The 25,417-nt window shown below is 46.9% G+C and overlaps 4 protein-coding genes across 4 annotated transcripts; all 4 read right to left on the reverse strand.

Moving 5' to 3' along the window:
• Positions 1-245: 245 nt before the first annotated feature.
• On the reverse strand, positions 246-734 carry LOC139839006 (uncharacterized). The gene has a single exon (XM_071829040.1). It carries the CDS (start codon positions 732-734, stop codon positions 246-248), a length of 489 nt encoding a protein of 162 aa, XP_071685141.1.
• A 2,157-nt stretch (positions 735-2,891) lies between these two features.
• On the reverse strand, positions 2,892-6,643 carry LOC127293093 (phosphatidylinositol transfer protein PDR17). Its single transcript, XM_051322649.2, has 6 exons — positions 6,284-6,643; positions 4,879-4,971; positions 4,060-4,236; positions 3,857-3,955; positions 3,488-3,733; positions 2,892-3,358 (listed from the first exon to the last, which is right to left on the reverse strand). The coding sequence occupies exons 2-6, from the start codon at positions 4,939-4,941 to the stop codon at positions 3,092-3,094; spliced, it is 852 nt and encodes a 283-aa protein (XP_051178609.1). The 5' UTR covers positions 4,942-4,971; positions 6,284-6,643; the 3' UTR covers positions 2,892-3,091.
• A 5,638-nt stretch (positions 6,644-12,281) lies between these two features.
• LOC127293090 (malonyl-CoA:anthocyanidin 5-O-glucoside-6''-O-malonyltransferase) lies at positions 12,282-13,997 on the reverse strand. Its single transcript, XM_051322643.2, has one exon. It carries the CDS (start codon positions 13,897-13,899, stop codon positions 12,496-12,498), a length of 1,404 nt encoding a protein of 467 aa, XP_051178603.2. The 5' UTR covers positions 13,900-13,997; the 3' UTR covers positions 12,282-12,495.
• An 8,941-nt stretch (positions 13,998-22,938) lies between these two features.
• On the reverse strand, positions 22,939-24,702 carry LOC139830004 (malonyl-CoA:anthocyanidin 5-O-glucoside-6''-O-malonyltransferase-like). Its single transcript, XM_071818681.1, has one exon. It carries the CDS (start codon positions 24,577-24,579, stop codon positions 23,197-23,199), a length of 1,383 nt encoding a protein of 460 aa, XP_071674782.1. The 5' UTR covers positions 24,580-24,702; the 3' UTR covers positions 22,939-23,196.
• Positions 24,703-25,417: the final 715 nt, after the last annotated feature.

The following is a 25,417-nucleotide window of genomic DNA, read 5'->3' on the forward strand; positions in this document are numbered from 1 at the left end:
AGGAAGGAGACCGGTGGGGGAGGGGCCGGGGCGCTGTGACCAAGCCTAGCGGCGAGGGCGGTGTGAGGGGCGCGGGCACGCTGGTTCGCCAGGCGGCGATCCTCTAGACGAAGATACGAGACTGCGCGCTCGAAAGTAGGGTTAGTCATGAGTGTGAGATTAGCGGCGGCGTTACCAAGATCATCGCTGAGACCGACGATGAGCGTGGAGAGGAGGGTCTCGTCCCCCATCGTGAAACCGAGGTCCTAAAGCTCGTCGGCGATGGCCTTGAGGCGCATGCAGTAGGCGTCCAGGGAGAGGGCGCCCTGGGGAGTGCCAAAGAACTCCTGCTGCAAGAAGACGACGCGCTGGAGCTTGTTGTCGGTGAAGATCCCGTGTATCTTCGTCCAAACCGTGCGAGCATCATCGCCGTCGTGGATGACGGTCTTGAAGATGTCCGGCGCGATGGTGAGGAAGAGCCAGCGGGTGATGGTGGCGTCGATCACCATCCAGTCGTTGTCGCGCTGCATGGAGAGGAGGTCGGTGGTGCCGTTGATGTGGTCGCGAAGATTGAACTCGCGGAAGAGGAGGTAGAAGTATGTCTTCCATGGATGAAAGTTGTTGTCGGCGCGGGAAAGCTTGATGGGTATGTGGGCGGCGATAGGGACGTCGTGGATGAGGGCGGGGGTGGGGGCAATGGAGGCGGAGGATGGTGAAGAGGCGAAGGGATTGGTGGTGTCCGAGAGGGAGGACATGGTGGTGGTGGTGGTGGGGTGGCCGGTAGGGTGGAGGAGGAGGTATTGGAGGGGAGGGGGCGGCAGCGGCGCTAGAGGAGAGGCGGCGCGCGGCTAGGGTTGGGGAGGGGCGGCGGCCGAGAGAGGGGAGAGGTCGGCCGGCTAGGTTAGGTTAGGATCGTGAGGGTATCTGATACCATGTAGAAAGACTGTATTGCACGATGTATTACTCTGGTGCATATGCACACATATATATAGGTACAATATGGGTCACCACGTCCTCAACTATATAAAAAAGAAGAGGGCCATAAGGAAATAAATAATACACAATAATACACGAGAGAATATTCCTCAACATATTCCTCAACACACGACAAATCCAACTACTTCGACCTCGTCGACGACAAGGGCGTCGTAGGCAAGAGGCCCTAGCAGCGTCAAGGACAAGAAGCCGCAGGAGGAGGACTACAACTGATTCCATTACCGGCAGCACGATTAGTTAAGTTTAGGTTTAGGCTTAAATTTTAGTTGAATTTCATTCAAATTTGTAAAATATAATAAAATTTGAGTGAAATTTAAATTACGGATTAATTAAATAATAAAGACTATTGGGGGCGTGGCTATGGAGAGGCGACCCCAATACGCTTGATCCAGCGATCTTGACAGACAGCGTTGAGGGGAGTCGACCCAAAATGGTCTTGCAGATAGAAGACAAGTGATACTACTAGGTAGTATTGTTTAGTTTTTTTCCGAAATGGAGAAATAATCGCCCCAGCTTCTGCATCTAAGGGATGTACATGGTTTTTTTATTAGATTATTCACAACACCTTACAAGAGCAATATAAAAGATCAAAACTCGAAGCCACCTCGCTAAACCTACGGAAGGATGAAGGGGGTGACAATTCACCAACTCATATCATCCAAAAACCAAATGCCTTCCCAGGCCGCCCAACAGCAGATGAGAAGCACATCCAGTCAAGCAGACTCTCAGCATACGCCAACACACACGCCATAGAAGTTGCTACCGCCGTCTTCCTCGACTCCATCTTCAAGAGAGATCCTCGCATTGACCATGCCAGTCCTACCATCGATGCCGCCACGGCGCCAGACGACTCCACCATCATGCGCATGTCCATCACACTGCATCTGTCCCGAGACACCATTGCACCATGCCGCGGCGACTCAACGACGCCGACACAGCAAAAGCACACTGCTCCACCTCAGCACCACCGCCATCCGTTGTCTGCTCCAAAAACGATGCCCCCAACAGGGAGAACGGTGTTGCGCGCCGCCATCGTCCGATCCGGGAGACCCGGGTCTAGGGTTTTCCCTGGAGCAGCCCAGACAAAGAACGCAAGCTGCAGAGAGAATGCCTTCAACAAGGTAACGACGAAGCACGCCGCCATCATCCGCCATGACCGAAGTTCGGGCCGGCTTTCATCGGCAGCTGCGCCTCGCCATCGGGAGCTAGGCGACGGATCGCGAGATCCGCCACGACTAGCAACACAACTAGCCGATCTCCTCTGGCGAGCGAGAAGACCACCACCGCGGTGCTACGGTCAGTGGCACCAGACGCCTGCCACCTGCCACCAGGTCGACGCCATCCCCGCCATCCAGGGCCGCCGCCCTTTGTTGCCGTGGTCCCAGAACTTGAGGAGGAGCTATACGAGATCCGTCTCCATCACTGCTGGCTCGGCGATCCCGAGGCTAGGACGGAAGGAGAGGACCGCGCCGCCAGGTTCCGGGTCCGCGCTGCCGCCCCCATCACCGCCCGCCCGATGAGGCCGCGGCGAGGAAGAGGAGAGGCCACGCCACCAGATCATGGCCACGCCGCCGACGCTATCACCGCCCGCCCGGCGAGAGGCCGCGCCGCCAACATCCTCCACGGGCCGGGGCCATCCCCCTGTGCGGAGGCTAGCCTCCATCCACCGCACCGGGGAATCACGCGAGGATCCCCGCCTCCCCCATCACCGGCCGTGCCAGGCTTCGCCGGCGACGGCCTCCGGGGACGAGGAGGAGGGAGGGAGGGGGAGGGGAAGACGGCAGCGGCGGCTAGGGTTTCCGCCCCGAGTCGCCCTAGAGGGGACGACCCGAGCGGAGAAATTAAGAACTGAACTCTCGTGCTTCAGTATTGTTTAGTGTGTGTATAGTTATGGTGATCTGGTCTATGTGAGAAAATTGTTCTGTGAGAAAAATAACCACTTATTTGGGGATGAAGAAGTATACATGGTAGTGCAACATTACAAGTGAGACTTCTATCCAAACAATACCACTACGACTCTGTTTACTTTATCTATGTATTCCTCTTTCAGAGCGGTGTCAAATCCGTATAAGTGGCTGGGTGATGCTCCTCAACTTTCTTTAGCAACAACGAGAGACTACTGCGGTGTAACCTCAGGAACCGAGTGACCGTTCGTGACATGGTTAACATCAGCTGCCCAGAAGCTTGCCGTTTTGATGTCATCTTTCGTCATCAATTTGGAGTACTCTTCATGGTTGTACACCACATTGTTCTTCCCTCCAAACTCAACTGGAAGGACTTCCGGATCAATGTGTCTGTACATTATCTTCATGCTCTCCTCGTTCTCCTTGTACACAAAGTTCAGTTTCTTGAGTGATTTTGGGTCAACCAATCGTTTGAGAACCTGAAACCATTTGAAACATGTAAGTTGGAAAATTTTCATACCGACACTACAGCTATTTTTAATATAATGCGAATAAAAACCAGATATTGAACACTATGTTTATGAAGGGGTGATGTTCAAAGCCTACACCTTAAAAGAAGCCTCAAATACTTTGGGTGCATTGAATAGAAATGCAATTGCAAGTCTCTCTGGGTAATGGTTTTGCAGGACACTCATACTCTCTCTGGCAGTCTTTATGGGGGTTGCATGGGCAAGTGTCCATCCTGTGAAGTCTATCAGCCACACCATTTTGTCCTGACCTTCAGGCAGGCTGAGGACTGCATTCTCCAAGGTATATACAAGATGCTGCACCTGTCCTTCGTGAGATGATGTATTCTGAAATTGTACGACAACATTGTACAGGTAAGTTCTAGTTCTGGGTTAAGGAAGCTAGATACTAACAGTTTCCAAAAATGAAAGGAAAGCCAAATGACAATTTTAAACATGTTGAGTTCTTACCTGCTTTGCAGGTCTCATTACAACTACGGTTTTACCCTCTCTATCGGGGAAACTCGCTCTGTACATTTTACCTGTTTCTGCTTCAGCAGACACATCAGGCTGAAATCAAGAGACAAACAATTGATGGAACGTTTATCCACTTTACCAACAAATAAACATTACTTTATCAAAGCAAGCAAGGAAAATAAGTAAAACACAATTACCCAGCGAATAGCCTCAGGCCTGTTATCTGCCCTCCACTTGAGACTTTGTTCCAACATTTTCCTAGACTTTTCAACATTCCAATTTCGGGCTTCTAAATATCTTTCCAAGCATGCCTCATTGCAGTACTTCTCTCCATGAGAGGACAAATGCCCAAGTGCAGCTCTCAGTTCATTGATCTGCTCACAGGAGATTGTTACATAAGAGAACCGACGCGGAAATGTAGCTACATGTGTAAATAAAGAAACCAGAAAATTAAGTATATGTCAACCTTGTATGCTTTATACAGATAAAGGATGAATGACAATTTTCCAAAACAAGGACTAGTAAGTATTGATATTGCTTATGAGCACGACAATTGAAAACATAAAGACCCACAAGAGAGTTCCTTGTGCTAAGTAAGATACATTTCTTCAGATCATGATTCATAATCGTCTATGACCATCCTTGCAAGGAACTATGTTAAGTAGATTTCGCAGCTGGTTGATACATTTATATCAAAAGAGTGTGCATGAATATGTCATTACGACCTTGCGACATTTTCTATATAATGGAGATTTGTTATCATCCTAAAATGGAAATCATGTAACAGGTGAAGGTGGAGTTGCAAGTTCACTAATAACACAATATCTGAAAATAAAGTGTTTGGCTTAAAATATAAGCTGTCATACATGTCCCCCTGTTCTTGATTTAATATGCCAAAGCTGTTCGGGCTATTACTGTACTATACACAGTTTGAAAATTTTCATTTGTTTAAAAATACTAAGAGGGACACCTGAGATAAACAAATACTGCCACCCTGAAACTTATTCAAAAAATACCTTTGCTTGTCTCTGTTCAGCGTCATCTAAACTGAAGTGAGAGGTATGCTTTCTCCGAAACATGATTTCTTCAACTCTCAATGATCCTGAATCCTTAAATAGAAAAAAATATTTGGAGTAATATTAAGTAACCATGGCCAAGCCTTGTGCAAACCCACATAGTCCATGTCAGTACTAAAAACACGACAACAATTATGGAAGTATTGAAGAAGAAAGTAATATGAAATGAATGTGATTTATATAAATACTAGAGTAATATTAATACAGTAAACATGGAAAATCATTTTCATGTTTGATCAAACATCTGAATAAGTCTACAGTGATTTTTTTTAGAGAAACAGATTGTAAAGATTGGTACTGTATGCAACCAGATATTATCTCACTTTGTTCTTATTATAAAGGAGCCCCCAAGAACACTATAAAAATCATAACTAAAATTGGACATAAGTTGACTATAGCATAATAAAATTTCCACTATTCTACTGCATAATACTCTTTTGTGCGCCAATATTCATACTTCAAAGTATATTATAATCTAATGAATTTCATTTTCTTTTTTGAGTATATACTTACCATACTCATTATTTTTGCAAAAATACTTAAACATACTCTGAAGTTTCAATGAGTTATAGACACAGATATTCGGACCCATTTCCGCATATAATAAATAATAGCACTGATTTGCCAGCTTTCTCTATCGGCGCAAAATGATCTGTACCTCTTCCCCTTATTTGTTATCACACAGTACCAATTAGGTCTGTAGACCAGCAAAAAGTCAAGCCTATAAACATAAAGGTAACGTACTATTCCAGGAAACTAATTAAGACACAGAAAACACAAACAATTCACTCAATGCCACCGTAATCTCCTCCAGATATAACCGTAATCTTACCTCAAAAAAAAAGATATAACCGTAATCTTCAGTCGATCAATACTACCGCAAAGGCCAAGTAAAGTTGAGATCGTTGTACAATGGCACCAAATAGGATTGGCACAGATGTTTCCAGAGAGCGGTTTTTTTTATACTGAAACTCTGCTTTAAAGGCAAAGGTTGTGGACGCTGAAGGTTTCAACATGATAGTCCTATCATCTGAATAACTCATTTGGGCAGAAATCCTGAATCTCGTAACGCAGCATGGATCAGAACGAACAAGACGGGTTCATAAAAATAGTGGGTGTAAAGATTTCGGAATCCATAAAGCTCTGCAGATGATGCTACACATCTTTCCCCTCTGAAACGAAGAACATGTTCATGCTTACAGAGAGGGAAAAGCAGGTTTTTTCAGAGAGTATCATCAGAAGATGAATAGGCAAGAATCCATCACAGCGCGCAGTTACCAATCCACCAGATATCAAGTGCGAGAAATGGAAATCGAATCAAGAAAGCCAAGCAAGATCCCCATACCAGGAAAGAAGAACAAGCGTGAAGCCCCAGCGAGACGCAGAACGAACCAGACCGGGGATTGAGACCAAGAAGAACTGGTTCGGCGGTGGTCTGCTAGAGTTAGGAGAACTGAAATGTAGAGAGTTGGACTGGACTTTTATCCTCTCGGGGCGGCGAGAATAATCGCGGGAGGGAGCTGACGAGGCAACAACGCCGTGGAACGGAATTCACGCGCTGACTAAGGCATTGGAGGGTCAATTTGTGGCCGGCTTGTTTATTCCTTGATGATGACGATAAGGCGCTTAGCGCTGTGCTTTGGATTCTGTAGTGTTGGCGTCAGATTGAGGCTGCTGCAGGCCTGCACTGAAAAATAGTTAGGTGGGATTTGTTGGACTTGGATGGCCCGTGATAAGCATTTTGTTTTTTATCACAAGGAACAGACTCACATGCTCGTACGATATGCGTCTCTGTCTCACATAAATCTGCGACCATGCTCATCTTATGGACCATCAGACAGATGGAAAGGGGTTCCACCATGAAAACAAGAAGGAGCGGGCTCCTCGGTGCTAAATATAGGTGTCAGGCACCCACGAAGGACCAACTCTAGAGCCATACTGTCCAAGTGTTTCAGTTCAGTCATACAGTTTCGTCAGTTATGGTACAACCCAGAATGACGATGAGCTCCCAAAGTCCCAAGTGAAGATCGACGGCTCTGATGATGAACCGTATTAAGGATAGTGAACGCATTATACTAGGCCCTCGTTCATCTTTATTACAGTTGTAACAGTGTTTAATTGCTTTAACAGTCTCGTGTATATTCTTGTCGCAGCAGGCTGCGAAGATACTAAACATATTTTATTCACGTGTGATCGTGCCAAGCTTGTGCGGTGAAGTATGGGAGTATGGGATAAAATCTTAAAGATAATAAACAATGATCTGCCGACGCTATAGATGAAACACCACTTCGCAAGCAGACCTCTCCAAGCATCATGAGTTCCAATATGATGCCTCCTAGAGGGTAAGCGGCACTGATAGCGTCACCATTGTCCGATCCAGCAGACCCAGATCTAGGGTTTTCCCCAAACCATGTGGCGGGAGGCGAGATATATGCATCCACGACACTTTCAACAACGTAATGACGTCCGAGGACGTCACCATCGCCGGCTCCGACAAGATCGGAGCCCGGCTCTCACTGACCGTCCGACGGGCACATACACATGCAATCCGAGGGGCTGATCCGCAGTAGTGGAGGACATCTCCAAGTCGTCCGCGTCGATCAACCTGGACCCCCGCTACCACTGCACCATCACCTCCACCAGAGGCAGAGACGATCACCAGCAGCCCATGTTGCGCATAGCCCTCGTCGCCCGAAGAAACCGGCCATCCGCTGTCAACCCAGTTGTGCACCACTGCCTTACCACCCATCACATCGTCACACGGGTTGAGCCTGAGCGTCGCCGCCATGGCCTCTGACGTAGCGACATGCCCTAACCCGGAGGCACGACACTGCATCTACCACACCGCGCAAGGGAACGGAGATGCACTACCGTCGTCGGCGCCGCCAGGGCTTTGCCTGGCCATGCCCCTTGGCGGCGGGGGAGGGAGGAGGATGGATGAGAGGTGGGAGGGGCGTGGGATCTAGGGTTTCCCCCCTAGCCCACCACACGCAGGCGACACGAGAGGACGTTGGTTGAGGAGTACTTATGACGCCAACAAGATCTGGAATATCAATAGCTCTATTAGCCACAAACTACAAAATATCAGTGTTGATGATGCGTTTGATGAGGACTCGGGAACAGGTGCAACCGAAGTGGTCATCAGAGATGACAAGGGGTCATGCATAGCTGCATCTAATGTGATGGATAACTCAGTTGCAAACATATGCGGTCAGGTAGGACATGTCCCTAGCATAACATATTGGGTGCAATAACTTTATTGTTCAATCAGATTGTATGCAAGTTGTAGAGACAATGTTAGATGGTGGTTTCTTGGCGACATCTCCAGCTGCGATTATGATGATTGTTGCAATTTATGAAGTGGGTTTGATCAAGCTAATAATGACTATTGTTATTGGGAAGCTAATTCAGTGGCACATGAGGTTCATAGGAATGCTTTTCATTCTGGTTTAAATTGTTTTTGGGTGGATGAACACCCTAGATTTATTATGGGCTCATAAATGATGTAACAATGTTTGTTGACCAATAAAATGTGCCGAATGGCTTTCCCAAAATAAAGTATGTATCCTTGTCTCATCTCTAGCCGCCGCCTCCACCTCAACCTCCATCTTCAGTTGTTTTGGTCTCCTCCGGCCGGCCTCACCGGTATAGGGAGGGGTGAAAAGTAGGTTTATGAATGGAGTTTTCACTGAAAGTAGAGTTTTCAATAGATTGATTTAGGGTTTTTTGTTGCCGTTTTTTTGCCTCCATGTCAATTGAGATGACATTATTTACAGTAAGTGATATTGGACCCTTCGTTCAACCAGCTCTTCTTTGCGACGCTAATGGTGGTGGTAGAAGGTTAAATTTCTCTAGGTATGGTCCTTTAAATCTTGCTTGTCCTAATCGATTTTGGGCCTTTTCTCGTGCTTGCAGCGAGGAGGGTTGTCCTTGCCATATTTTTCCCCGATGATATATCCTTCATAATGGTGATTCGTATTCTCGGCTTCCGGGACATCAACCAGGCAGTTCGGTTGCTTTTTTCCTAAAATACTTTTGTTGCTACTCTTATTATGTTGGTTGGTTATTTTAATGGTTGTGCGCATCCCTCGGTAAAGTTTAACGGAAGGGATCAAAATAGTCGGCAACTTCCCTTGGTAAAGTTTAATAGAAGGGATAAAAAATGGGAAATAGCCTACAGTATCACTAGTAAAACTAATTGAAGACAGAAAACATTTCTTGTACAAGGAGGATGACATTGTGGAGCCATCGGCCTGTAGAGTGCCTCAAATTTTTTTAAGCACACGTCCATCACCATTAACAAAGTAAAATATAACAATCGGGTTTAAAAAAATATAAATCGAGTAGCTCACAATATCACATGTGAAAAATAATCAAGATATCACACATTTCTTGTATAGGGAGGTTGACAACGGGGACCCATGAGCCAACAATGTCTATCAAGGTTAACAAGGTAAAAGTAAACTCAAGGGATCGGAAAAAAGTCAAGTATCCCATAATATCATGGGTAAAACAATAATTGAAAATTGCACACATTTTTTGTACAAAGAGGCTGACATTGCGAAACCATCAAACAACAACATCCCTCGGCGTTAATAATGCGGCAGGGATCGAGAAAAAAATGAAATAGCTATACATAACAGGTAAAAATCATCCAGGAGAGAAAACCTTTCTTGTAGATAGAGACTGACACCGGAGACCCATCAGCTAGAACCCTAAAACCGACTTCATCAAGAAATATCAACCACATCGAAACATAGGACGCGACCAGAAAAAAAACTACGCCAGAGACGATGTCATCGTGGCCCCACAGATTATGTCAATACAACCCAATAATGTACATCTAACTAACACATTAGTATTGCACTAACTAGATAATAGATCTAACTCATGAACAAAACATGGATCTAACTCACTCTATAATCCAATCGGGCCACCAAAAACATCGATTCTTAGGATAGATCTGAGCTATAATAAAAGGTAAACATGAAAAGCTAACAACATATACTTGCGGCAGGGTGTGGACGCAGTCTCGCGTCGTCTTGGGCATGGTGGAGGTCAAGGACGAGCCAGTTTAGCCAAAGGTATCAGCGCGAGGTAGGTCGAGCCTACGAACGCGTGGATAGGCTTGACTCCATGGCCAACATGTCGCACGCGGGTGCTCATCGCCATTCCAGTGAGGAAGATCTCTGGGCAAAAGCTAACTTCTGCCTTGCCGACGAGTCGTAGTCTAATGAGGGGAATTTTTGGAGTGGAGAGGAATAGAGGGAGACCACATAAGCTTATTAGTTCTGATTTATATACAAGAAAGTTGTAAGGGTTAGGTTAGTTAGGTCGATGGGCCTATATTTTGCACATGATCTAGCCAATCTGAGCCGTTTGCGTTATTGGCGGAGCTATACAAACGGTTCCACCGAGATTTTTGATTGGCACCTTTCCTCGAATTTAGCAGTAAGGCAGTTCGAATGTTTGACACGATTTGGCCGGACATAATTGCACACCATGCAAACACAAGCATTCAAAAAAAATCGCATGGCATTTGCATGGCTAATTTGAAATTTGTTGACATGGTAGCCTGCTGAGACAGTGTTACACCTGCAATCTTTGTCTTCAATCGTCCGCAAGTATTTGAGCATAAAAGAGAGAAAATTATTTGCACGTCACACATTTTCATATTGAAGAAGAGTTTGTAATATAGTTGGGCTTATACCAGAATGGAACCAATTAATCAAACATGGTTTTCCTTCTTTCTACAAATACAAAAGAAAGTGTATAATATTTGGACATCGGTCAGAAGGGCGCCAATCAAACATGGTTGCACTTCCTATTACAAAAAAATACCGTCTTTAACTACTACATACATATATATAGGGCCTCATAAAACTGTAAATAACTATACTAAAAGTCCTCCTCGTCACCAGAGCAGCCGTTGATGACGTCGACGCCATTGCCAATGTCTAATGCCTTTGCATCGTCGATGGCTACAGCCTCTTTGGAGCATGTTGCATCCTCATCGTCGGTCTGCTAGAGCCCAATGGCTCTGCTTCACAGGCGGCCTGCGCCTTCCGAGCATGGTCATCAACAGCTCCGCAAGTTTGTCGGTGGAAAACCGCGGGACACCCGCTTCGCAGATGGCCCTCTTACATTTATTCTTAGTGCGTAGCCATGCATGCAACTATTAATCGCGGAGAGTCTCGAAGGAGTCCTCCACCACGCGATCGATGTTCAGCTTCTTCCTCACGCCACACCAACACGATGAACTCCTCCTCCACCATATGCTAGCTCCTCCAAGTGCTCCTCCTGCATCCCGGCCAGCTCCTCCTTCTCCAGAGTGTGGTACTCCTACTTTGGAGTGTGTTCCTCCTCCGAGTGAGACTCCGTGAGGTTGATGATGCTTCCCACAACATTTTTGTGCTGTGAGGAATGGTCCTCCTCCACATCTGATAGCGCGTGATCGATGCAAGTCAGAGTAGATTCGTGAGGACGCATGGTAGAGATGTGGGGAGGCCGCGGGGGGGGGGGGGGGGGGGGGGGGGTGAGCGAAGAAATTTGTAGGAGAGAGAATGTAATGGGTGTGAAGCTTTTGATTTTGCCTTTCGAACGAGAACGGTGAACTTGCAGGAATATTTTACAACTAAAATATTCATAGAACATTTTTTCATAAATTCAATGTTTGTGATAGATATCTGAAACCTCGTGCGATACTTATCAGCACAACGGTTTTCATTTAAGAAAGCGTGTGCGCTCTTTGTCATTCTCTAAATTCCTTTGGCATTTGTCATCAGCGGAGGACCAGCCGGAGTACAAGGGGGTGGAGCCGGCTTGGTGGTCAGTCGGCGGGAGGGACTACTCCTCCTCGGTGACCAACAATGCTTGTCCATCCTCCGTCGTTGGAGGTGCCTAATCAAAATGGTGACGTTGCACCAGCAATCGCTGTCAAACGGAAGAGAGGAGAGTGGTTTTCTTGCTGCAAACCATATCGAAGTGTTATATGCCTACCGTAGTGGTGGTGTGTGCCAACATAACGGCAACGTTTTTTTTTTTTGCGATAAAACATAACGGCAACGTGATGCTTTATGTAGCATAACTAAGCAAACGCAAGTCGTCTTTCTAGAATATCGGGGGTAGCAAATGCAGCGACTGTTCTCTTCCACATGTAGATGTAAGGTGTAGCTTTCATGAGAGATCTGTACAGGGCGTCCTCCATTGTTGACCACGAATACAGAAAAGGAAATTCTTTCGACCCTGGCTAACAAAATTGCTTGAGATTGATATTTTTGTTATATACTTTACGTCGTGGATCGAGAACGTTCACAAACGGTCACAACTTTGACATCAGCACATGAGAAACTTGGATTCTGTATCACAAAAAATTAAATTGTTTTCAAAAATAAAATGCTGCATCACTAGGCATGCACATCAGCACATGCACGTACGTAACGTATGATACGGGCATAGACATCGAAGTATGGTGAAGCGCGCCACAGGATGACAGGACATGCTCCTTGATTAATGTTTTTGCCAAAAGAAAAACATTAGCATATCAGTTCACATTGTTCAATGGTGAAGAAACGCAATGGCGTCCTCGAAGCACTTCTGAAACCTCTGCATGCCAGCAGCCCGCAGAGAGATGCCCACCTCCATGCCGCCGCAGCTGCTCCGGTCGTCCGCCACCGCCATCGCACCGGTTCTCGCAACGGACACGATGTCCACCTTGGCCGGCCGGCCGAACCCCAAGTCCACCTCGTACACACGGAACCTGGGCGACCCGGCCACAGTCAGCATCCCCGTCCCAGCCACGACAGCCTCCTTGAAGCGCTCAATCCACGACTCTATCGTCTCAGGCGATCTGACGCCACCCATCCCCTCCTCGATCGCCGCAGCCACCGCCGTGCACGCGATGAAGAGGCCGCCGGCGCCGGCTGCCGCGAGCTGGTCCTCGGGCGCGGCGTGCATGGCGACGCCGACGCAGTTGCCGAGGTACTCATCCGGGACGGGAGGTTTCATCCGCGATCGGTGGTTGATGGGGAAGCACAGGTACGTCGGCCGGTCGCCGATGTTGCTTCCGGCATCATCTTTGGCGCGCTGGTAGCATGAGCAGATGAAGCCGAAGGTGGCGACCAGCGAGGAGCACCGCGGCGGCGCCGCGCCACGCCGCCCCGCCTCGGCGGCGACGACGTCCTTGACGCGCTGTATGTATTCCTTGGACAGCGTGAAGGTGGCGAAGAGTTGGTCGTCCGACAACTTGACGCGCTCCATCTGGTCGGCGGTCGGCATGGCTTTGACGAAGAAGTCGTAGAGACGGCTCCCTGGGTCGTTTACAAGAGCTCTGTCAGTGACGGGTGGTGCAGGCCCGTCGGCGGCGCCGGTGCTGGCCGCCGACCAGGCGTGCAGGAAGCGCGTCGAGCTGGCGCCGTCGCAGGCGGCGTGGTGCACGGCCACGCCGATGGCGAGGCCGCCGCGCAGCACGGTGGCCTGCAGCGCGAGCAGCGCGCCGCCTTCCGGCAGAGTGGGTGCGAGCGGGGCTATCTTTGCGACCTTCTTTGGCTCGTCGGTGGCTAGCTCGTCGAAGTCAGCACCATCGTTGGAGTACTCGGCGACCGTGAAGGTGACGCCGTCGCCCGGCTGGTAGTGGAGCTCGTAGCGGTCAGCCGTCCCAGGCTTGAGGCGGAGGCGGCCGGCGAGCGGGTAGTAGGCGTGGAGAGCCTGGGAGAGCGAGGCCTTGAGGTTGGAGAGGATGGTGGCGACGTCGGCGTCGGCGGCGAGGCTGTAGAAGAAGACACGCTCGACGGGTGGGGTAGTCAGCCACAGGACGTCGAAGAAGGTGAGCGGGAGGGAAGACTCCGGCAGGGCGGCGCCGGCACTCGGCGAGGGTGCTACGAGCATGGTCTCGAGGACATTGAGAATTGGGGGCGGAACGCTGAGGATTGTGGGCGGCAAGTGTTGCTGTGTTGGCGCCATTGCTTGATCCTGAACTCCTACAGTATCTACTTGGTGATGAAGCACATCAGCTTCGTCGGGTTCATTGCATGGGCAGGGCCCGAAAGCTCGCTTAATACTACTGGTAGAAGGCTAGTACGGCTTGCTTACTTACTCTCGGACGATATCGTACCAATAATTCTGGTGTCGCCGTAAGGGGTGACGTAAGCAAACCATACTCCAATAGCTAGCTAGCCACTGCCAGCAGATACCGGCCGGTTCGAACATGCTATTGACTTCTTGTAACTAACTCGTGCAGCCATGTTTCGTAAACAAAAAGGTGGGTCAAAAGAATCATGCATCCTTCTAGATTGTGCAACTCCTAGAAAAATCATTTACTAATATGTAAAATCATATAAGATAAACGATTATTTTGTAGAAAGTAACCATTTCTCGGTAGATTTAGAAGTTGCTATCTCTTAGTCTTTTTTTTTCATTTTTGTGGGTTGTTATCTCTTAGTCAATACTAGCACAAAGGCGGTGCCGTTGCAACGGCAACATTATTTGCAGATGCTAGAATTTAATTAATTATTTATAAACATTATATGCTCATTTAGTGATACTCTATCGCTTCTAAAAGTCGGTGATTTTTTCTCTTTCTAGAGAAATATTCATGTCTTTTAAAATATGCGATTAGGTGATTAGAAGAGGAAGAAATCTGTATAAAACACACTTGTGAGACCTATTTGTATGAATAGAACCTGATGAACAACCAAACTAAGATTTGAAATTTAATACTTTACCCACCACCTGTTGGATAGCAAAAGTGAGATTTAGAATTTAATAGTCTTCATGTTAATCATAATCAGGTGTCACTTGAAATCAGTATAGTCGCTAAAGATGTTGTCATTATAACTTCTATCGATTCATTCTTTCGTTACGAAAATAACATCATGCTATTATTGTAACATCCCAAATTTTCAAATCAATGAAGAAGAAGAATTTCAATTGTTCAAAAATAGGAACCAACAAAAACTTTTATTTTGCATATAGTGCTATGCATAGTCATTGTGCATTATTGTGTGACTTTGCCATGATGAGTGTTTGCAACCTTATACAATGTGCTAAAACCCTAACACATGATCCCTAAGAGAGAAAGAAAAAGAAATAAGAAAAATGCAATTCATCACCTACATGTGCTTATGGCCAGTTTGCAAAACCTTGGCCTAGGTCAATTTGGCTTGTGCCATTGGTTGGAAAATGTTTCTAAACACTTAATAACACCTTTTGAATCAAAGAAACTCAAATCAAATCAATTTTGAAATCAATTTGAGCTCACATGAGATAATGGTCAAATCTGCCACTTATCTCATGATGCCCAATTTGAGCCCCTGGATTAAGAGTTTTCTAAACTAAAACCTCCCAACTCTTTGCACCTCATCCAAGACCTCATCAAGGTGAACAACTTTGGTAAAACACACCCCTGCAAATTCTTGCTAGATTTCAAAATAGCATCAAGCCAAGTGGCAACTTTGAAACAAAAACAAGATCATACACATTTTGAAATTTCACAAACCAACTCAAATTTGCACACCACCACCACCATTGTGTGCCAAATATTATATAAATCAACTCCACCAAAATTCATTTCAAAATTTGAAAATTTTCTTCTTGCGGCCATTGTGTCGAACACTTGGTGGGCAAGAATCAAATAAAACACAAATCACTATTTCAAATAGTGTTCTGGCCCAAATTTGATTTGCATCTGATCCTACACTGTCCTGTGGTCCCCTCCAACACAATGCCCCTACTTTGCAACCCTAGACATGGCCAACATGGCAATGCCATGCCCATGCCGGCCATGCCATGCACCCATCATGCCATCCCTAGCTCCCCTCTCTTCTAGCCTCGTCGACCATGTCCCCCTGCGCCCCCTTGCTCTCCTGGACACACCTACGCTAGCCCTGGTCGGAGAGGAGCACCGCAACGCCGGGAACGCGCCGTGCCCACAACGCCCAGTGTCGCCAGAGTGTGCACGGCCAGGTCGACGCGTGCACGACAGAGCGCGCCAGGACGCCGTGAAGCGCTACTGTCCTAGCCCTCGCCTAACCTCCGCACTGCCCCGTTTTGCTTCGCCACTGCTCCGCGAGCATCACAGACACCCTCGCTTCCCCGACCGTGGCCCGTCGTCGCCGGAGAAGGGAACGAAAGCCGCCACGGCCGCGCAGACCCTCGCCTGTTCCCGGCCGCGTTAGGCACCGCCCAGCCGCGCCAAGAGCACCAGGAGGACCGCTAAGACACGCTGAACAGCGCCGCGCCCTCGCCTACGCCCCTCCACCGCTGTAGCCGCGTCGCCATGGTCGCCCCTCCCCACAGAGTCGCGGCACCTCCAGCCTCTATAAAAGGAGCACGCCCGCGCCTCATTTCCCCACACCACCTCGCTACCCTCTTCTCCCTCAACCTCCTCGACCACCTTCCCCTCTTCTATTGTCCACCGGAGCAACTCAATTTCACCCTCGGAGCCCGTGAGCCGCCGCAGACATCGCCGTCGATTGGAGCCGCCCCAGGATACGCCGTCGGTACCAGGAGCTTCGCCGTCATCGAGAATGTCCCCACGCACCTCGCCGACCGTCGCCGGAGCACCGGTGAGCTCGCCGGACCCCAACCCTCGCCGCGCCAGTGACCCTCTCTCGCCGGAGATGACGACGACCGTGAGCCGTCTGATCCTAATCTAATCGTGCGTCCTAGAGCAGCCCTTACCGCTTCGTGGTTTAAGTGAGGCTAACCGGTGGAGCCCGCTGTCAGGCGGCCCGCTCGTGCGAGACACGCAGCTGGGCCGGCCCATTTTATTTTCTCTGTTGAGCCTAAGTTCGTTTCCCGCGCTGGCCCAGTAATTCAAATATGAATATTCCAATTTATTTCAAATTGCTTAGTGGTGCCTTGTTCAAATTTAAATAGAATCAAATCGGCTAAACCAAATTTGATGAATTTCATATATTTAGAAAGCTTATGAAATTCCCTAAATAACTACACTGGTCTCAACACTAGATTCGTTGCAGAATTAATGTGATAAAAATAACAAGGCAAAGCCTTTTTAAACTTCAAACATTTATTAAAAATTAACCATAAATGCTTTTGAGTTGATTCCAACTCTCAAAAATCACCATTCTTATTGTCTTTCTGAATATGTAAAAAAACCACATTGTTTGTATGATCATGGTCTAGATTAAATAATGGCTCTATGGCTATTTCTAGTCCATTTAAATTTTCCAAAACTATTTATTAAATCTTATGAGAGGTTTTCCCTCATTTAAATCTTGTCTCAAGTATCTCAACATGAGGTAGTGACCGTGGTCTACATAATCTCATATTGAATTATTTGGTGATATTAAATTATGATTATGGTAGTGTTAAATTGCATGATGTACTTTACCTCATTTAAACCATTTTCCCAAATGATAATTATGAATTGTTGACCTTGGTCAACTTGGGTTCATACATTATTTTTTGAGGAACTTAAATCTTAACAAGATTCAATGAGAGAAAATTATTTCTCCAAGAACTAAAGAGAAGCCCTAATCAATATTTGTAATGAGAGGAAATTATTTTTCTTAAGAAGAAAATAAAGCCAACCAACATGATAGCAATGTGGCGATGATAGATTAGCTTGTGTGAACCTTGTGTGTGCTTAGTCTAGCTCTTAAGCTTTGATTGGTGATTGTTACCTCGTATCCGTTTTTAGACGCTAGTACCGAGGAGTACCAGGAGGAGGAGGTCTACTTCCCAGAAGAAGAATACCACTTTGATCAGTACACCAACCAAGGCAAGCTAATATTCTTGCAAAGTGCAAAGCTCTACCAGAGCAAGGCACACTCACCTATTACTTTATGCTTCATGATCCAATCCCAAGTCTTTACCTTACAAGTTTTTGATTATCAAAGTTTACTTTTTGATTCATGATTCACTTGGTCTAGTTATAGAGTAGAACAAGAGTATCAAATTTAGCCTAAAAGCATTATAAGCTAGATAGCACCCCTCATGACTAGTGTTAGTGCTAACAAATAAAATTGGCTACTCTAGATGGGAACTTGTGAAGTGAAATGACTTTGAAAACCTTGGAATGATGAGTCTTTCTATGCAAAGATTTTTGAAGGTGAATATGACTTGAATGACAGGGTGAAATTTGATAAAAAATGATGGTTGGCTTCGGATGCGATACCTTTTCAATTATTTAGTACCCCCACAATACCTGATTATGGGTAGGGCTTAACTGGAAGTTTATGCATCTTAGTATGGGTTCCCTCTAAACAAGCGTCATAGGGGTATGCCGACGCTGCCTCCGTTGAAAGTGAAATGATGTGAAATGAGGTGAATGTCCGGCCCAAGCCTTGTGCAGTTCCTAGGCTGACGGTTTGTCTTCACTGGGAGGCCAAGCTCATGGGGAGAGGTGCCTATACTAGGGTATGTAAGTGAAAGGTTATGGTTGATGATCCGCATACTGAGTTACGATTATTCAGGGTTATCCCTGACGGATGTAATCAAAAGTTGTGGCACAAGTGTACAACCTCTGCAGAGTGTAAACCTATTCGAATAGCCGTGTCCACGGTTACGGACGATTGGAAAGGCCATACTGTTCCGTTGTCAGATGTTTTCTTGAAAAGGAAGGATGATTTAAATGTTGACTTGACTTAAATCACAACTGAGTTCTGGGAATGACACTAATGTTCCCACTTGAGTAGTTAGCAAATGCTGAGTCTTTTACTAAATGCTTATGAACTAAAATTGGCTTTATGCAAATAAACCTAGACCTTAGCACCCCCTTGACTAAAATTGTTAAGTACGTACACTAGTATTAGTTTGTGAGTACTTTAAAAGTACTCGCGACTGTGTCCCTGGCTATTCAAATGACCAGACTATGAAGAGGAGCATTAGTACCAAGATGACGGCCAGCAGGACGTCTACGATAACTAGGAGTATCTTCTGACGTCAAGCGTTAGCCTGTGGATTAGATAGTCCACTACTACTACGCTTCCGATATGTAATATGTTCGTTGATCATTAGATCAACTATTTGTGTAATATTGGATCATGTGATCTATATTTGTAAGACGACTATGGTTTGTAATGAATGATGACTTATGATATCAACTGTTATGTCTCGCAACAACAATCTTCCTGGGATTGCGATGTATGGCATAATAGGCATCTGGACTTAAAAATCCGGGTGTTGACAATTATCTAGTTCATGAAAAAATTAAAGTTAACAAACATGTTGGTTTGCATTTTCTACACTACAAGTGACACCACTATTATATCTATCTGGTTGATTCGATGCTAGACATAACTGTCTCTATCTGCTATTGTTCAAGTATGTTTCGTTTTTATATTGCTCTACACCTTTGTAAACATGTTATTAATCATGTTGGAACCCATATGTGTTTGTGAATGGTCGTGTCATTATGCCATCTGATTGGTGGCGGCGGCGTATAGCAAGAGTGGTTCTCCTCGCTCGGGGGCGGCCAACACAGAAGGTGAGGCTAAGTACTTCTTCAAATCCTACAAAGATCTTTCCGCCTTGGGAGTCCACTCAATGGGCCCCTTTGAATTCAACATCTTGAAGAACGGCAGGACACACCTCTATAGAAAGACCGATTCATTCGGATCAGATCGATACGAGGACCCAACTCCATTGCATTGCCAGAATCCATGTTCGATATTTGAAGCGGGTTGACCTCCATGCTTCTCTCATGGTACAATCCTCTTCCTGCTGACCCCCCTTTCTACTCAGTAACTAATAGATCTAGTCAAGCGTTCTGTCGGGTCAGATGGTCTTCTCAGCAAGTTATTTAGCTTTCTGCACCAAGAACTTCCTTATTGCCTCCAGCTTTGTCGGATCAGGCATAATCGGATGAGAGAGAAACTCAAGATGGTCAATATCGCTACTCTTGGGTGCTAGGAATAGGAGGTGCTCGGAGTGTTTCATCAGAGGTTTTGGTAGTCACAGGCGCATTTCCTCCATTCCTGTGGCGGTTTGCATGAAGACGACCGATATTGTCTCCGAGGGAACGCCCGGCTTGCCTGAAAAGGGTTGCTGGATCTTGTGCTCAAAGTAATCTGGATAATCATAATCTGCATCAGAATTTCCAGATTGGCCTTCTTGGTCACTTTTTTCTTGATGGACAGGGGCAGTACCGATGCTTACGTCCGAATAACTATCCTCGCATTCCTCGTTTATGGCATGGAGCATGGAATCATTATCACTGTTGCCTTCAGGCAATCCTAAGATGATGTCGGTGTGACCCACGAATTGGTGTTGATGGTAGTTAAGACCCTCGGCTGGGAGGACGGGCGCAGATCCACTTTCGAACATGATCTCATCCGCAAGGGTGGAGAATGTCTGGTTAGGATTCGATCCGATCTAGAAACTCACTTGCATCAGTTGACAGCGTAGATCGAGATACGAACTCCACAATAGTTTCTGCATCTAGGGTGGGTTGGGTGGGGCGTAGAGCTTCAAGTGCCGCCAACACCAAGGTGTAGCCGCCAAAGATGTTGATGCCACCATTCGGAAGGATCGTGTAGGAAACAATGTGGCCGGCAGCTAGCACGTAGGTTTCCGCTACGATGAACAGATTTTTGCCGAAGTAGACGATTTGGTCGGTACCACCCTTGCCCCACGGTAGGCACCAACTATCATTTCCTTGTCAACGATAGTGCCATGAGGGGGTCCTCAAGGCAAGGGTTAGTAGTGGATCTAGACGAGGGGATGTACAAGTCTTTGTGAGTTAGCGATTTACCAGGTCACATCCCCTCGATGGAGGAATGCTACGTCCTGCTAGAAATTCAGTATGATGGAGATAATACAGGTTACAATGGTGTGTTTTGTGTTGCCCTAAAGTTTGTTCCATGGCCGGCTTACAAAGACGCCATAACCTAGGGTTTGATGGAGTAAATACCTAGCCAACTACAGATCCTAATCTATGTCAGCAAGTATGTTGTGTCTTGTACTTCAAGTCTATGTCTCCCTGAGTCTCCTGGAATCCGGATTGGGCCTCGTTAGTAAGTTGGGCCTCCATTTTGTTTGCAACTTGGTCGCCCTCCTGGACCTATGTCTTAGCAACCCTAATGTACCACCCATGCTTGCTAATCCAATACCCTACCATGGTATACCCTATTCGGCATAACCCCAACACTAAGGGCTACTTCAATTGCTAATTATCAATTATGGGATTTGGAAAGAAGGTTATGGAAATCTCTCTAGCTTCCATGAGGATCTTCTAATCTCCCATTATAGTCTAGAGTTAACTCTTAGGACTATGTTATCAAAGGCAAGATATAGTGAGGCTAATGTGGGCATTAGTACCACTTATCAAAATGCCATATTACCATGTGCTAGTCCTAGTAATTCATCCACTAATGTAAGTGCTACAACTTGTGATGAATTGCTTATATGCCTTGTTTCTCTAGCAATGAAGCTTCTACTTTCTCTAGTTCTCATGTTATTACTAATGATGTAGAGTAAATCAAAAATCTCAAGTCCCAAGTCAATTCATTGAAGAAAGACTTGGTCAAGAGTCATGAAGGGAAGTCCAAAATTGATAATATGTTGAGTATGCAACTATCCCCCAATGAAATGAGTGGACTTGGGTTTATCTCCGACAACAAGAATAACTCCAAGGTCAGCAAAAAGAAAACGGGACAAGATTGTTTACTTCATGTGCAAAATTGAAGGGCACCAATTTAGATATTGCCCTTTGAAGAAGAAGACTCTTAGCGAGAAGCAAAAAGGGGAACGACATCAAGTTCAAGCTCATGCTCGACGTTAAGTTGAAGAAATACCACTTCCAAAGAAGAATCGAGCAAATTCTCCAAATTTGGAGAAATTGAATGATGAAAAAGGGAAGGGAAGAACTTGCTACATATGTCATGATAAGAGACACATATCCTCCACTTCACTATTGGTACCTCATACATCCCTAGCATAATTGATGATTTATATTCTCTTTGTCAGGATGAGGTTGGCAATTTGTTTGACAAATATGTTGGTTCTCAAAGTGGTGTAATGAAAAGAACCATTTGAGTTGCCAAGACTATTGTGTCTAACTTCTTAGGACCAACTTGGTGGGGGACCAACAAGCTCAACTTGATCAATAGGTGTTGTTGGGGGGCATTGGAAACTACATTATCTCATAAATAATTAAGGGATCCTCATCATTTATATTTTCTCAAGCCAATTCTTTGGGATTATAATGTCTCTATCATATATCCATTGCTCCTCCTTGTAGTAACATTTATGAGATAGGTGTTGTTGGAGGGCATTTGGTTGTTTGGATGATGTGAGTTGGTGTATTATCACCCCCTTCATCCCTCTATAGATTTAGCGAGGTGGCTTCGAGTTTGATCTTTTGTATTGCTCTTGTAAGACGCTACGAATAATCTAATAAAAAAGGCGTGTGCATTGTTGGATGCAGAAGCTGGGATTTTTTTCCCCATTTCGAAAAAGAAAAAAAAACAACTTATACATATAAATGTGCCCTAAATTAAAGCACTTTAGGGTATATCTGAAATATGCCTATGTCAAAATGCTAATCTATACGGTTATCTAAGACATTAAAGTATTTTAGTGCATATCTAAAATGTACCCTGATTAAACGCTTCGAAATAGGATGTTCTTGCGTGGGCTTGTGGGAAGAAAGAAGGCTAGTGCTCTTTTGCACGGAAGGAGAGCGACGCAAGTTAGAAAACAAGCAAACGGAAGTCGTCCTTCTAGAATTTCGGGGTAGCAAATGCAGCGACGGTTCTCTTCCACATGTAGATGTAAGTTGTAGCTTTCATGAGAGCTCTGTACAGGACGTCCTCCATTGTTGTCCACGAACACAAAAAATGAAATTCTTTCGACCTAGCTACAAGAAACACAATTCTATGACCGGAACTGGCTGGCGGAGAACGTTCACTGGTCCACACATGAGAAACTTGGATTCTGTATCACAAATATAAAATTGTTCCAAAATTCAAATGCCAGCATCACTAGGCATGCACATGCACGTATGTATGATACGTGCATAGATAAGAGACATCGAAGTATGGTGCCTCGAAATAGGCTTTCGCCCCGCTATATTAATATAGCAACCACACGGTACAACAGCTGGGGCATCAGCACAATCACGCCCAAGAGAAAACATGAAAGAAAGAAAAGAGAAAGAAAGCTGAAAAGGTCGGATCGACGAAAACGAAGTTGTTCCGCAGCCGTTGCGCCATGGTGAAGCGCGCCACAGGACATATATCACTTGATTAATGTTTTTGCCAAAAGAAAAACATTAGTAATGAGTGTATCAATTGTTCAATGGTGAAGAAACGGAATGGCGTCCTCGAAGCACTTCTGGAACCTCTGCATGCCAGCAGCCCGCAGAGAGATGCCCACCTCCATGCCGCCGCCGCTGCTCCGGCCCTCCGCCACCGCCATCGCGCCGGTTCTCGCAACGGACACGATGTCCACCTTGGCCGGCCGGCCAAATCCCAAGTCCACCTCGTACACACGGAACCTGGGCGACCCGGCAACACTCAGCATCCCCGTCCCGGCCACGGCAGCCTCCTTGAAGCGCTCAATCCACGACTCTATCGTCTCAGGCGACCTGACGCCGCCCATCGCCTCCTCGATCGCCGCAGCCACCGCCGTGCACGCGACAAAGAGGCCGCCGGCGCCGGCTGCCGCGAGCTGGTCCTCGGGCGCGGCGTGCATGGCGGCGCCGACGCAGTTGCCGAGGTACTCGTCCGGGACGGGAGGCTTCATCCGCGATCGGTGGTCGATGGGGAAGCACAGGTACGTCGGCCGGTCGCCGATGTTGCTTCTCGCATCATCTTTGGCGCGCTGGTAGCATGACCAGATGAAGCCGAAGGTGGCGACCAGCGAGGAGCACCGCGGCGGCGCCGCGCCACGCCGCCCCGCCTCGGCGGCGACCACGTCCTTGACGCGCTGTATGTCTTCCTTGGACAGCGTGAAGGTGGCGAAGAGTTGGTCGTCCGACAACTTGACGCGCTCCATCTGGTCGGCGGTCGGCATGGCTTTGACGAAGAAGTCGTAGAGACGGCTCCCTGGGTCGTTTACAAGAGCTCTGTCGGTGACGGGGGGTGGAGGACCGTTGGCGGCGCCGGTGCCGGCTGCTGACCAGGCGTGCAGGAAGCGCGTCGAGCTAGCGCCGTCGCAGGCGGCGTGGTGCACGGCCACGCCGATGGCGAGGCCGCCGCGCAGCACGGTGGCCTGCAGCGCGAGCAGCGCGCCGCCTTCCGGCAGACTCGGTGCGAGCGGGGCGATCTTTGCGACCTTCTTTGGCTCGTCGCTAGCCAGCTCGTCGAAGTCAGAACCATCGTTGGAGTACTCGGCGACGGTGAAGGTGACGCCGTCGCCCGGCAGGTAGTGGAGCTCGTAGCGGTCAGCCGTCCCAGGCTTGAGGCGGAGGCGGCCGGCGAGCGGGTAGTAGGCGTGGAGAACCTGGGAGAGCGAGGCCTTGAGGTTGGAGAGGATGGTGGCGACGTCGGCGTCGGCGGCGAGGCTGTAGAAGAAGACACGCTCGACGGGTGGGGAGGTCAGCCACAGGATGTCGAAGAAGGTGAGCGGGAGGGAAGACTCCGGCAGGGCTGCGCCGGCACTCGGCGAGGGTGCTACGAGCGTAGTCTCGAGGACGCTGAGGATTGGGGTCGTCAAGTGTTGCTGTGTTGGCCCCATTGCTTGATCCTGAACTCCTACAGTATGTACTTGGTGATGAAGCACATGAGCTTCGTCGGGTTCATTGCATGGGCAGGGCCCGAAAGCTCGCTTAATACTACTGGTAGAAGGCTAGTACGGCTTGCTTACTTACTCTCGGACGATATATCGTACCAATTCTGGTGGTGGTGCCAGATTTCGAGTTCTCAGTGGCCAGCAGATGCGTGCGCGGAAGGTCTCGTTTTCTGCCCGTACGTGTCGCCGTAATGGATGACGTAAGCACACCATACTCCAATTGCTAGCTCGCCACTGGCCAGCAGATACCCGTTCGAACATGCTATTGTCTTCTTGTAACGAACCCGTGCAGCCCTGTTTCGTAAACAAAAAGGTGGGTTCAATCATGCATCCTTCTAGATTGTGCTACTCCTAGAAAAATCATTTATTTATATGTAAAATCATATAAGATAAATGATTATTCTGTAGAGAGTAACCATTTCTCGGTAGATTTAGAAGTTGCTATCTCTTAGTCTTTTTTTCCATTTTTGTGGGTTGTTATCTCTTAGTCAATACTAGCACCAAGGCGGTGCCGTTGCAGCGGCTACATTATTTGCAGATGCTAAAATTTAATTTATTATTTATAAACATTATATGCTCATTTAGTGATACTCTATCGCTTCTAAAAATCGGTGTTTTTTTCTCTTTCTGGGAAAATATGCATGCCTTTGTAAATATGCGATTAGGTGATTAGCAGAGGAAGAAATCTGTACAAAACACACTTGTGCGACCTACTTTTATGAATAAAATCCGATGAACAACCAAACTAAGATTTGGAATTTAATAGTTTACCTACCACCTGTTG

This window comes from Lolium perenne, chromosome 4 (genome assembly GCF_019359855.2).
Source record: "Lolium perenne isolate Kyuss_39 chromosome 4, Kyuss_2.0, whole genome shotgun sequence".
NCBI lineage: Eukaryota > Viridiplantae > Streptophyta > Magnoliopsida > Poales > Poaceae > Lolium > Lolium perenne.

What these genes read in the sequence shown, in the direction of transcription:
- LOC127293090 (XM_051322643.2), bottom strand. Translation starts at nt 13,899, where the DNA reads ATGGCGCCAACACAGCAACACTTGCCGCCCACAATCCTCAGCGTTCCG.
- LOC139830004 (XM_071818681.1), bottom strand. Translation starts at nt 24,579, where the DNA reads ATGGGGCCAACACAGCAACACTTGACGACCCCAATCCTCAGCGTCCTC.
- LOC127293093 (XM_051322649.2), bottom strand. Translation starts at nt 4,941, where the DNA reads ATGTTTCGGAGAAAGCATACCTCTCACTTCAGTTTAGATGACGCTGAA. An exon ending in CTGAACAGAGACAAGCAAAG is followed by an intron (nt 4,237 to 4,878) that starts GTATTTTTTGAA and finishes TCCTGTGAGCAG; the next exon opens with ATCAATGAACTGAGAGCTGC. An exon ending in GGCCTGAGGCTATTCGCTGG is followed by an intron (nt 3,956 to 4,059) that starts GTAATTGTGTTT and finishes TCTTGATTTCAG; the next exon opens with CCTGATGTGTCTGCTGAAGC.
- LOC139839006 (XM_071829040.1), bottom strand. Translation starts at nt 734, where the DNA reads ATGTCCTCCCTCTCGGACACCACCAATCCCTTCGCCTCTTCACCATCC.